Source organism: Periplaneta americana, chromosome 12 (assembly GCF_040183065.1).
Source record: "Periplaneta americana isolate PAMFEO1 chromosome 12, P.americana_PAMFEO1_priV1, whole genome shotgun sequence".
In the NCBI taxonomy this organism is placed as follows: Eukaryota; Metazoa; Arthropoda; class Insecta; order Blattodea; family Blattidae; genus Periplaneta; species Periplaneta americana.
The window spans coordinates 106,933,293-106,947,656 of NC_091128.1; the positions used below are offsets into that span (position 1 = coordinate 106,933,293).

The 14,364-nt window shown below is 34.3% G+C and overlaps 1 protein-coding gene across 1 annotated transcript in view; it reads left to right on the forward strand.

Annotated features, from left to right (window-relative positions):
- Positions 1–2,114: 2,114 nt before the first annotated feature.
- LOC138709973 (protein dissatisfaction-like) overlaps positions 2,115–14,364 on the forward strand; it is a 91,810-nt gene continuing 79,560 nt past the window's right edge. Inside the window, exons 1-2 of the mRNA XM_069840655.1 lie at positions 2,115–2,155; positions 5,016–5,129. Coding sequence (XP_069696756.1) covers positions 2,115–2,155; positions 5,016–5,129 — 155 coding nt within the window. The remainder of the gene's footprint in view (positions 2,156–5,015; positions 5,130–14,364) is intronic.

A 14,364-nucleotide genomic window follows, 5' to 3' on the forward strand; every position in this document is an offset into this window, starting at 1 on the left:
AATTTTGTGGCCAATATGAACTTCCCCTTAGGGGGCATGATGAAAAAAACGATTCGAAAAACCCTGATGTGTTTCGTGGGTTGCTACAGTTCGTGAGTAATCTAAACGAGCCTCTCAAAAATCATTTTGGAACATGCCACTGTTTAAGGTTATTCTAAGACAATTCAGAATGAACTGGTAGATTGTAAGTTGAGTGTCCGCCGATCTGAAATTCAGACTGAAATCGATGGTATTAGTTTTTCTTAGGGATTAGCAAATGGTCCCACAGACATCTCCCAACTACGTCAGAAAGTTTTGGTTTTTCGATATGTAGTGCATTTATTTTTGTCCTATACTTATTAGTAATGGTATCAAGAAGTGAAATTTGTATGTACCGAAATCTACTGCAGCTCTCCCAATCCACAAGTTCACGAGCCGCCACTGGTAATTACACTCTCTGTTGCTATAAAGAGCTGTTTGGTTTTTTGTGTATGGGGTTATGCAAAATGCCTAGTTTATACAACAGAGATCACCACACTTGAATAATTGCAGCCTCGAATTGTAGATGCTTTCCAGCAAATGATTCTTGAGTCTTTGCGGAGAAGGCTAGACAGGTGCATTCAAGTGCATTGTCAGTAGGCCTATATTCAATACCTGCTGTAAAATTCTTTAGTTAAGATGTTCATACTGTACCGTACCTTGTGTATCCACAAACTTTACTATTGTTAGAACAAAAATGTTTCTTTTGTGTAGATGGGATTAGTAGGTCTACTTAGTAGGTTTATTCAGCGGGCCCCAACCAGCACAAAATGACATTATCTCGTAAACGGTTAATGGACCCATGTTTACTGGAGCTTTTTTGCTTCTTTTCGTTTTTACTTTTCATCCTTAAATTTTTTTACCATCACTTTTGAAACACTCCGTATAATTATATTTATTGTTACAATTCATTACGATCTTTGTTGTTAAACGGGGCAATAAACCTAACATAAATATTAACTGTACCATTCAGTTCTCTAAATAGTCTTCGTCTTAAAAAGTGGACGTTTAATAAAGAATTACAATTACTGTTAGGCCTATTCATCATGTTGTCGATTGTAGGCCTACATAAGTTAGCCTTTTTAGTTAAAAGGAGAATAAATCAAGTAGACCGCATAAGCTTAGAGTAATTATAACAAAATAAATAACTGGATTTCTCAATTCAGTGTGGTGAAATAAAAATATAACTTATCAGACATTAAGAAAATGTTATGAAGTGTTTGATAGAGTCCTTCTTATGTTATGGATACCAAACCTGTAAATTAAAAATAAATTACTATCAGTTGAAATGGATTAGGTCTATCTTTAGAGGTGTGTAAGATAGGCTAATGCGTTTAGAAAAGAAAACAGACGAAAAAATTATAGATAGGCTAAAAAAAGCTATTGACAAAGTTTCAATTCAGCCTTTAAAATCCAATACCCTGGATCGAATGGAGACAAAGAGGAAGGCGGAAAAGAGGGAAAATTGAAGAATGCTGGGGTTTCAGTGAAGGGAATCTGCCCTTAGGCAGAAAACTAAGAATGAATATAAATGTACTGACGTATTATTTCCGTGACGCGATAGCCCACGATGAGCAAAGGTCGACATGGGGAGTCCACAGATAGGCCTATAACGAAGTCAGGAAATCACGAACCACACACCATAATCTATATAAGTGTTTCCCTCAGCTAACGATAATTAATTGTTTTAAAATGTTAGGCATAAGTCAGCCTCATTGCACGAAACAATGTTCTGAAAATTCTGTGGCCCCCAGGCAAAATGTGATAGGCCTCTGTCATTTCTTGCAGTTTCTCAAGAGCGAGCATTTAAATTTTGAACGACTGTATAAAATCATAGTAATCATATTTCATAACACGGGTTAGGGAGAAAAATAACAGAGATATAAATGTAATATTTTGCCACAACAAAAATACCATCAGGATGCACAACATACAGCAAAATCTCATTTTCGCCAAAAAAAATTGACATATCGTCTTTTGCCTTGGAACCACAGAATTTAGATTATAAGATCAATAAATTTCTCAGAAAATGATGGAGCCTATCGTCAATATTTGCTTCTTAATCAGTATTAATTTTATGGTAAAGCAAAGTGACAATGGCGTTGTTTTGGAGTCGATATTGCCACATTAATCAAAGGTAAAGACATTTTAATATTGCTCAGTGGCGTATGCAGAGTTTTGTCAAGGGGGGTCATTATTAAATTTGTTTACATTTTACATTATCAGTATTTTAAATTATTATTATTATTATTATTATTATTATTATTATTATTATTATTATTATTATTATTATGTTACGGTAGGTTATATTTATTAATATTAGACCTATTATACTGTATATTTATATTAAAAATATGAACTGTCAAATGCACAAAATCTTAAACGAACGTTTCATAATAAAGTCAGAACTCAAATTAATGAACGGCCAAATACAGTTCTTAAAATTAGTTTAAAATCGACAATACACAATATTTAATATCTGCACTGCAGAACTGTCAAAAAAAGTTTTCAATATGTTTTACAATAAGTTAAATTTCATATTGTGTCGGCTTCATTTTATTGCATGGTTGGTACTGGGCGGTCGGTGTCTCTATAATAAAGGTAGTATTGTTATAATTAGAATGTTCCGCAGCACCAAACACAGGGATTATATTGAAGGAAGGGTAGGAGAACTATGTCTTATGTCGATGTAGATTTTGTTACTCTGACAGTGTAAAATTAGAGGAGAGAAAACGATTATGGATTAAAAAAATACTCAAATCTAAATATGTAATATTTTTTTTAAGGTTCAAGAGGGGGTTCAAACCCGGTAACTCCCCCTCCTTAGGTACACCCGTGCTATTTCTAGTTAGGCGTACTCGGGAGAAGGCGAACGAAAGGAATGTGACCTTCTTGATTGTGGGTGCTGATTATGATAAGCAACCCAGTAGCCGAAAACATTAGTTACAATAAGCGTAAACTATGGAAATTAATAAATTATACTAAGTGAATTAATTTAATGTCCCGGGTCGTAGCGTCGTGGTCTAAGGCATCATACCTAGGACTCGCGTTACGGAACACACGCTGGTTGGAGAGCAATGATAGGTTGCGAAATTGAAAACCAGCTACAACGGCTGGGGGGATTATCGTGCTAACCACAAAATACCTCCGTTCTGGTTGAATGATCGTTCACCTCTACTGAGGCATGTGTAGGCCTACGTGAGGCGAGCAGCCGGCTGGTCGACCCTGGCCCTTCATAGGCTGTCGCGCCACGGATTAATAATTAACTCCTTATTTTAATACGCCTAAAGTAACTTAATAAATTCCTTAATCTAGTATAAATTGTACTATTGATGACAATTTTTCACTTCCTAAGCACAAGAGTAGTGACCAGCAGCTGATGATGTCTGCACATTGTTGGCCTATCGTTATTTCGTTATATAGGCCCTAAAGAAAGCATTCATATTACTAACATACTTTCCCGTTCCGTTTTATCTTGCGCTCTTCTTCTCCTGAGTAACAAACAATACTTCCGTTTGATAAATTGATGGCTACTGGGAATACTGAGTGGAAAATATATGTATTACGCAGTAGAAGCAGAGCGCGGGATAAAACGGCAGGGAGAACTATGATAGTGATATGAATGTTTATATTGTGGCGAAATAGCGATATATTTAGCCTACATTCAATAACAAATAGGCCTATGCAGATGCAGAGTTCATGAGTCGATTGTCATTGCTCTTAGGCCTATCTTAAGAAGTGAAAAGTGAAACTATCAATTATAATTCGCACTAGATTAAGGAATCATTAAGTTACTTTATTAAAATCATTAGTAGACTATTCTACTCTTTAATTTCCATACGCATATTCTAACTAATGTTTTCGTCATTAGTAATAACCTGACTACCGGGATGCTTATCTCAGTGGTGTTTATCATAATCAGTATCTACAGTCATAAAAGTCACATTCCATGTGCTCGTTTTCTCCTGATTGTGAGCAACCAACAATACATATGCAGATCTTGAGGCAGGGGAGCGAAGAAAGCAACAATTTTGTCAGGCGGAAAATTTTACGGAAAAATACAGGAGATAGCCTAGACTCTAAATTTCTGCAGAAAATGTTCTTTCTCATATCATTACAGATCCCGCGCCGTGGCGTCGTGGTCTAAGGCATCCTGCCTAGGACTCGCGTTACGGAATGCGGTCTGGTTTGTGTCCTCAGGGGGAAGAAATTTTCTCATGAAATTTCGGTCAATGTATGGTACCGGTGCACACTCAGCATCGTGATGCACTTGGGGAGCTACGACAGGAAGCGAAATCCGGTTGCGCAAGCCAACTATAACGGCTGGGCGGATCCTTGTGCTAACCACACGATATCTCCATTCTGGTTGGATAATCGTCCACCTCTGCTTCGGCATGTGAACGTAAGGCCAGCATCAGGCTGGTCAGTCTGGGTTCTTCAAGGGCTGTGGAGCCACGGATTATTATTATTATTATTATTATTATTATTATTATTATTATTATTATTATAGAGGACGATACTTGTAATTTTGTTGTTGTACAGATAATGAAAATGATGGTTACGATACTGGCGATCATGATACTGATAGTGATTGATTATGATTATGACTAAGCTGGCGCGCTGCACTTCTGAGCCTGCGTTAGGCTTGGAGGTGTCTTCGCCAAACTAATCACAAAAGCCACTTTTGTTTGTAATGTATCTTCCATTCTTCTCTGACATATCGGATCGCGTATTTTCTCTCTTTCTCTCCATCTCTGTATGTGGGATGCTGGGTGCGAATACACCTGGACCATTTCCCACACTAGCTACAAGGCGAAAGAGAGAGAGAGGGTGATAGAGGAGAGGGTGGCGGCGAGAGAAGGGTGTGCGGGGGGAGGAGCAATGGAGAGGACGGGAGATGCAACATCATGACAAAATGGCAAGTGTATATAAAGACAGGAGACTTTGAGGACGCAGGCTGTTAGTTAGGGCTCGAATCGAAACGTCAGCGTGTGCAGATGTGTTCGCGAGCAGGGACCAGCAAGTAGGCGCGACGGAACTGCAGCAGCAAGACGACAAGTGCGCCAGCGACAGGGTCTTCACATCGTCTTGCATGCGGAGGATGGGAACAGGTAAGCGCCACCAGTGAGTGTAAAAGATAGCACATAACAAACATGGTATTCACAGTATTAAAATAATTACGTACCTAATGTCACAGGAGACGATTCTATATAATCTAGGTGCTTTCGTCTCTCTTCCACCTTTTAGATGTTCTGCTCCTCTTTCTGCGATATTTTTATTACAATGTTAGCTGCAGATAACTCATTTTATTATGACTATCGATAAAAAAAAAAAATTAGTTAATCACAAACGAGATGAAAACAACAGACTAAAACTGAGTTTTAACGTAATAATTACAAAATAATAGGCTCTATAAAAAATTACTAGCCCATGTACATACTAAGTTACAGAAAATGGAAAGAAGTTTCTTAGCTTAGCCTATATGAGTAGGTCTAACTAGTGTCTTGCAAAAGTAAAAGTACTTTAAATTACTTACCTATATCTTCTCCAATTTTAATCAATTTTGAAAATCCGGATAGACCTACACAGTTTCTTTACAGAAAGAAATTGAATTTATTACCTACTACGTTAAGAAGTCTATTCTGATAATGAGTTTACTCAGAAGCATTTGTTTAAATTTAGTGTCAATAGAATCCCGTTTGAACACTATTTTATCCGGTTTTGTTTGTGAAAATAATTTTTTTTCTGCAAGCTCTTTGCTCGAGTCCGCTCTAATTTATGAGCAATCTCCAAAATATTAGGAACATTGCAACCTTACAGAGAGAAAAAATATCTTAGAGCTCAGTTTGTTATGGAAAACTTAACAAGTTTATTCAGAAGAAGTTGTTACAGTCCAATGTTAATTTAATCCCTCCAAGCCGTGTTCTGCCCATTTTTGTTTGTGAAAAATATATTCTTCCTAAAATAGTTTTATAATACATTTTTATTAATCCATAGGCCTAAATGGAATTTCTTATGTAAAAATTATATTTGTTATAGCCTACATAGTAATAAATTTGTTCAGAAGCGGTTGTTTAAACTTAATGTAAATTTAAGGGGTTAGGTACAGTTTACAACAGTAAAATTTTTGGAAATATTCAACTTGTTTTTCCCTCCATTACTGTATCTTGTACAATAATGAAAATTGGTATGTGTAAAACACTGTCCTTCTGCTACATGAAAAAAAAATATATTTTTACGATTTATAAAAAATTATTTATATATAATTTTTTCAAAATTCAAAATGGTGGCAGTTCACCATGCAGTGATGAAGCTTTTCCCTCATAACTCATAAACTTGTAACTTTTTCACGTTCTCTCTCTCTCTTTTATTTTATTGCTGAAACTCATGTGTAAAATATCATGCTCTTTCAACTACATTCCTTAATAAATAATATTTTTTATTTTGTATTAGAAGAAAATATTGATATTTAACCATTTTTTTAATTAATTAATTTTTTTATCAAACAATTTATCAAAGGGAGAGAAGTAATCTTGAATCATGTTGTAGATATGAAATGCATAATTACACACAAAAATTTCTTCACATAATGTTGGATAGTTTTTGAGTTATGTGGAAAAAGCTTCATCACTGCACAGTGAACTGAATTTTGAAAAAAAAAATGCAAATAATTTTTTTAATCGTAATTTTTTTTCATATAGCAGTAGTACAATGTTTTACACGTACTAATTTTCATATTGTACAAGATACAGTAATGGAGGAAAAAAATGTTGAAAATTTCCAAAATTTACTGTTGTAAGTTGTAGGCCTACCTAACCTCTTAGCTCCGTTGAAACTTACTGTGTTTTATTCGTGTTTGTTTTTGGAAAGAAATGTTTTTTTTTTAAGTTTTTGCTTGTATCTTCTCTCATTTTTAAGCAATCTTGAAAATATGTACACCGACTAGTCCTAACTGAGAGAAAGAAACATTCGTTCAGAAGCAGTTGATTAAATTTAATGTGAATTTGAACCGTTTGAACTATTTTTTATTCGTTTTCGTTTATGAAAATAAATGTCCTTTTCCTTTGCTAATATTTTGTTTTTATAGGGTACCTTCTCCAATTCTTAAACAAAGTCAAAAATCTTGATACCGACTCCTGAGAAAAAGAAATGTAATTTCTTACGTAAAAACACAATTCGTTTTGGTAACAAGTTTGTTCAGAAGCAGTTAGTTAAATTAATTTCAATTTAACCCTGCTAAATTGTGTTTTACCCATTTTTATTTTGAAAATAAGCTTTTATTTCTCTGCTAATATTTTGTTTGTAGATCTATCTTCTCTAATTTTTTAGTAATTTTCAAAATGTAAATAGATCGTTCTTTATAGAAAAAAAAATGAATTTATTACGCAAGAACTAAGTGTTTATGTTAAGGAGTTAATTCAGAAGCAGTTGTTTAAATTTAACGTCAATTTAACCATGTTCAAAGCGTGCTTTATCCGTTGTTGTTGTTTTCTTTCTGTAAGTTTTTGCTTATTCTTCCTTAATTTTTGTGCAATCCTGAAAATCTGGATAGGCTTACTGTCTCTTTACTGAAAGAAGTTCAATATAAATTTAATCCCGTTTAGGCCATATTTTATTCTTTTTTTGTGAAAAATGTTTCTGCAACACAACATCCAACAAATTTGTGTTAACAGGTCTCTTATTTGATTCTAGGGGAACAATTCCAAATTTGTTTGTTAAGTGAAGAAATAAATACAAAATAGGAAAAGAACTGCAGGATCAAATAGCCTAGTTGCCACAATGAGGCCTATTAAATATTTTGTGGCAATTTTCAGAAACCATTAATATGGAATTACTTCTATATAAATAACAATAAATTGTATATCAATATAATTATATTATTATGTGTTTTGTTGATTTTTTTTTTACAATTCTGTTTTGAAATTGCTAATTAACAAGGCGCGGCATAATTTTATAATTTATTTTACGCATTATAGGAACATTTCTTCTGAATTCATGTAGGCTATTCATATTATATAGCCTATATACTGTAAGCTTATATATAATCTGTATGTATTTTTATTCTGGTATAATTTGCAAAATCTAATAAGAATTAGATTGTCAAATAAATAATAAATTCTCTCATTTTTATGAAATCTTGAAAATTAGAACACAGTCCCTTTGGGAAATAAGTTAAATGTAATCTCTTACTTAAAAGCTGAGTTTGTTATAATAACGAGCCTATTCAAAAACAGCTGTTTAAATTTAATGTTAATTTAACCGCGTTTAAGCTGTGTTTTATTCGTAACTACTAATAGGGCCTATTATAAATTTGAACGTTTTTCCTCAACTAACGTTTTGCTTAAGTTATATTTCCTCTAAATTTAAGCAACGAATTTATTCAGAAGCAGTTGTTTAATTTTAATGTCAACTTAACATCATTTCAATTGTGTTTTATCTGTTTTTGTTTGTGAAAATACGAGTATATATTAGACTTACTTTTTTATATCTAAGCCTTTTGATTAATATATCTTCTCAATTTTTAAGCAATCTTAAAAATTTTGATATCCACTACTGAGAGAAAAAAATTGAATTTCTTACATAAAAACTCTGTCATGGTAACAAGTATGTTCAGAAGCAGTTGTTCAAGTTTCATGTCAATTTAATCTCGCTTATACCATATTTTGTCCTGCGTTATTACTTTTTTTTTTTTGCTATGCTATTATTTTGCTTATAACTATTTTCTCTCATTTTAAGCGATTATAAAAATTTGGACACCGACTCCTGTGAGAAAGAAATTTAATTTCTTACATAAGAATTTTTTTTATGGTAACAACTTTAATGAAGCAGTTGTTTAAGTTTCATATCAATTTAATCCCATTGAAAATGTGTGTTTATTATTTTTTTTTTTTTTTCGTTTTCGTTTTTCAAAACAAATGTTTTTTTTTTCTGTGCTAAATTTTGCTTATAGGCTTATCTTCTCTAATTTTAAGCAATCTTGAAAATCTGGACACTGACTCCTTGCAGAAAGGAATTTAGTTTCTTGTGTAAGAACTCAGTTTGTTATGGCAAAGAGTTTATTCTAAAGCATTTTTTTAAGTTCATTATCAACTTAAATCTTTTAAATTGTCTTTGATCAGTTTTTGTAAAAAAAGAGTTTTTTGCAAGCTCTTACTGGACTTATTAAATTATTAGTATTTCGAATGTGGGCGGAGTTTTTCAGTTGTTTTTCAACGATTCCATTCCTCGAATGGCTTGATAGTTGGTTCATGTAGTTTGTGTTCTCCCCAGCAGAATATACCCAGAACAACTTTGTTCCGATACGGATACAAAGAAATCGAGTAGAACTTCGTGGTTATAAAAGTTACAGTTTCTAAAGTTTTACATGAAACACAAAATAAATTCAATGGGAGTTCGCAGAAATAAAATCAAATCTTTTCACAAAAGAAAATTTATAGAATCCCATTCGAACGATATTAGGCTACATTACTTTGAATTTCATCAGCGTAGCTCGGTCGGTTAAGGCACTTGCCTACCGACCCGGAGTTGCGCTAGGGGGCGGGTTCGAACTCCGCTTGGGCTGATTACCTGGTTGGGTTTTTCCGAGGTTTTCCCAACCGTTAGGCGAATGTCAGATAAATAATCTATGGCGAATTCTCGGCTCCATCTCGCCAAAATATCATCTCGCATCATCAATCCCATTAACGCTAAATAACCTAGCAGTTGATACAGCGTCGTTAAATAACCAAGTAAAAAAACAGTTATTTTTATTCACACTTGTTAATATAAAAATCTGTTTAATTTTAAAGACGTCACATTTATTCTACAATGAGACTGTCCAGATTTTTTAGATGTTATGAAAATGGGAGTAGCCAATTTTAAATTAGGGCCTAGGGCATACCTGTTTTGTAAACAGGAAGCAATAATAATAAGAAATGTGCCGCTAATTAGAAATCTTCGGCTTCTGCCAGATTTGAACCCACGAACTTTGGATTCAATGGCTAACATGGTACCTGTTAAAATACCGAGTGTGACAAATAATAATAATAATAATAATAATAATAATAATAATAATAATAATAATAATTGAAGACATTTATTACAAAAACAGCCCTAGTCATTTTAATGAAATTGAGTTAAGGACACATTTACTACTTTTTCAAATGTTTATAGACTTCAAAAATGACACATATCAGGTGCAATAGCCACAAGGACAAACACCAGTTGTACGGAAACAGCTGACATGTGTTGTTCTATTTATTTTTATTCTTCTCCTGAAAAATAGCAATTTTGACAATGGTTGTTTTTGTAATAATGTCTTCAATTGTTAAACAAAATAAATTATAAACGCTAATAGGGCATAATTATCATACGCAACATGATAAAGCAACCGAATTGTTGGGAAACACGTAGAACATGTAGGCCCTACTGAAACAATATGTCTCACCGACTTAACACTAATTTTGACGTGAAACGTCAATGCTTGATCTACAAACTGGAAAAATGTGTAACACTTTTGTGTAAAGTATTAAATTTCTGAAGTTGATTATAGAGACTGCATCATCGCTTGCGTTATTGCATCGGTCGAAAGACGGCAGTTTCCAAATGAATTGTAGGCCTATATAAAAGAAAATTCTAACGTCACACAGATAATAGTCGGCCGTGCAAGTGAGTCCACTTAGGCCTATACAAGAGAGATTGATTACTCAAAAGGTTGTAATTGATAACTTTTACAAGAGTTGTTATAGCTGCGAAAAAGTCGCAGAGTAGACTTACATGCGTGTTTATCGCAAGCGAAAAAGACAAGATAATAATGAAAGTAAAAATGGTGAACTGGTAAAACAAAAACGTGTCAGAAGAGTGGAAAAGAATGCGTGAAAGAATGCAGACAACGCAAAAAGAAACGACAAACAGTGATTATTTTACAAAATGTAATAATTTATTGTAAATAATAATAAATCTACAAAAAGTGTAGGCTACAAATGTGATCAAAATTAAAGAAAGGCAATGTTATAAAGAACCTTTCAGTTATTTTAATAACATTTTATTAACAATAAGTTCGATTAGGCCTACATTTGTAATGTGTGTGACAAGCTATGGTACGAACAAGACCTAAAACCTATGAGCTTAATTAAACAAAGTACCAAGAATAAAGATGTTTCGTACAATCCAAAGCATTTGATACGCCCCCTGTCACTTTTTCAATTAGCTAAACCGCCAAATTAAGTGTTCTTTGAACTTGATTTATTCTGTCGTTGTTGAAAAGAACTGAAATGTTATGACACATTGACCGGCAACTTTATGAATTTAGCTAAAACAAACAATCATTCTGTCCTTTAGGCTTATTTTTATTCTGTATATTTCACACGAATCATAATAAAATTAAGTTGAGTAAAGGCTTATACAAAACATATTTATTATTCTTCGTTATTGAATATTAATTATATTCTGCAATAGCACAAATGTTATCTTCTGCAATAATAACTATTATTAAAAGGAAATTTTAAAGACAAAAAACACATAAATGAGCTTCCTCACAAACTGTCCCTCTACAATTAAAATTATTCTAAATACACATGGTGTGAATATCAATAAATATACGCCAACAAATTCAGCAGGAAGTATAGTTAAAGTATGACACTGTGTCATGCTGCATTTAAACCTCATAAGCTAATTAATTACGTCATTAAATTGAACAAATTCATTTATATTTCGGTAGAAATGACATGATTATAATTTTACCGTATCGGTAGGTAAACTCACAAGCTCTGGTACGAATGTCAGACATCTTACCACTGGTCACACACAACTCGTAAGGTTGACTACATTGTAGACGGACGACTTTAAATGAAGAGACACCACAGCAATGCCTTGAAGTGCAGTGCGTTTACATGAGTGAACCATGCGAGAGGACTTAGCATTTCTATCGACCAAGAGTCGACCCATTCTTTTTGCCGTTAAGTGTACGTTACGTGTAAGATGTTTCCGAGCAAAATGGAACGGCAGAAACCAGAGTGAGAGAAGTGGACAACAGTCCTCGAGCTCACATAGACTCTTCCTATCAGTTCCAGTTTCTCTTGCAAGTACGCGTTTTTGCATACCTTTTAAATGTTTATTCCTCATTAATTAATTAATTCACTCATTTATTCACCCATTCATTCATCTATTTATCCATCCATCCACGCATCCATTCACCCACCCTAACCACCCACCCACTCATCCACCCACCCATCCATTTATTCATTAAATTGACAGATGAAGTTGACGCAGCTCTAAATCTTGCACATTTTCGTGCTATAGTACACTTTCTCTCGAATGGACCTTCAGCATAGACGTATTTACGTCAAAAATAAGTATGTAGCCTCTACGCGCGGTAAAAGTGAAACTTTAGCTGTAAATATGTAGTTCAATTCATAGTTTTCTGTCCAAGGGCAGGTCTTTCCTGCAAACCCAGCTTTCTCCAATGTTTCCTATTTTCTGTCTTCCTCTTTGTCTCCGTATATGATACATATAATTAAATGTCGTCTATCATCTGATATCTTCTTCTACCCGAATTCTTCTCCCGTTCACCATTCCTTCCAGTGCATCCTTCAGCAGACAGTTTCTTCTCAGCCAGTAACCTAGCCAATTCCTTTTTCTTTTCCTAATCAGTATCAGCATCATTCTTTATTCTTTCCAACACAGATTCGTTTTTAATTCTGTCTGTCCATTTCACACGCTCCATTCTTCTCCATATCCACATTTCAAATGCTTATATTCTCTTCTATTCACTTCATCGTAATGTCCATGTTTCTGCTCCATACAATACCACACTCCACACAAAGCACTTTACTAGTCTCTTCCTTACCTCTTTTTCCAGAGATCAGCCGAAGATGCTGAATGTGTAGTAATCTTTTTAATTGTTCGTGCAATGAGAGATGATAAATCAGGGTTAAATTTAACACTTCTGTAACTACTCAATACTCTTCAGAATTTGAAACTGAAACAATAATCGGTTTATGATAGCTAAAATGAGATATGAAAAATGAAAGTAGAGCATAGGTAGTTTTGATGTAGGCCTATTTATTCAGTATTATTTGAAAGTAAAAGATAATTTACCTTGAAAAGTTTTAACATTTCGCGGGGTAGTCTATTCATCTGAATGCTCTAAGTCAGTGGTCGTCAGCACTCGCTGAAATATGCAAAGGGTAAGCGGTGCCATCCCTTGTACACCGTCGTGCAGCAGGAAGAGATAGAGAGCATACCCGCTAGCAGCTACGCGTGCACCATGGTGCACTGTGTTCTCCGCGGGTAAGGGATGTTAGCCCCAGGGCGCTCTGTGCTGACGACCCGTGCTGTAAGTCTAAGGTCTAGAGGGTCTCTAAAAAGCTAGTAATTATTGAAGAACAAAATGGCGTTTGCATTTGAATTTTATATTATTTCAATTTAATATAGGCTAGCTTAGGTTAATTAGGTCTAAACCATAATTATTTTTCCTTTATGTAAATCTTACTTTTAACAGTTTTAGCTATCTCAGAAGTTTCGTGATTTTAACTAACCCATGTTAAGTTATTCACATTAACTACTAGTTTCCCAGTTTTACTTTGCTTTTTTGAATGTAGAATAAAACGAATCCCCTTCGAAAGGTGTCAGAGGGCAAATTCAAACAAACGACTGCATGCCAGAAATTCGTGTGGTAAATTGAACTCACAGATGTTTGTTTTTGCGAAGATAACTTATAGTCTACATCGTTTACGTTCGTTTCAGTTTACTTGTTGCAATACAAATCGATAATAGAAGAAATAACTAGACTATATATTTTCTTAGAGGCATGGCCCGGTCACAGGATTTGGTTTTTCATTGATTGTTCCATAGCGTTCTACTCATACGTACTCTGCCTAAAGAAATTTCACTTAAAGATAATGTGTCTTTATTTCAAATCAAAACCACACAGTGGTGACCAGGAGCGGCTCTACAATAAGAACTGCAGAGCTGCAGAACCGCCATTTAAACGGACCTGAAAAAATTAAAAATGTAAAGCGCCTTTTATGTAATCTAGTTCATTGTTTCATTTATTTTTCCAATTCATTCTCCTTCGATTCGAGATTTTACTGTCTGTAGGAGCCTTGAACTTCGAGAATTTTAGCTGCAGTGTACTTTTCGGATCTGTGATCGGCAGTTCCTGAAGTTCAACGTAGGGTAGTCGGCAGCAGAAAACTGGTTTTCTTCACCGTCCCATAAGACTGCATTAGAGCTGCAACCAAAGCAGCTCTCTCCGAATATACAAAAGAACCGCCAACACCCTCATCTCTTTATGACCTGCGTTAGAACACAAAGGCTTCTGGACTACTGTATATCATTACAGTTCCAGTGTGTTATAGTACTGTG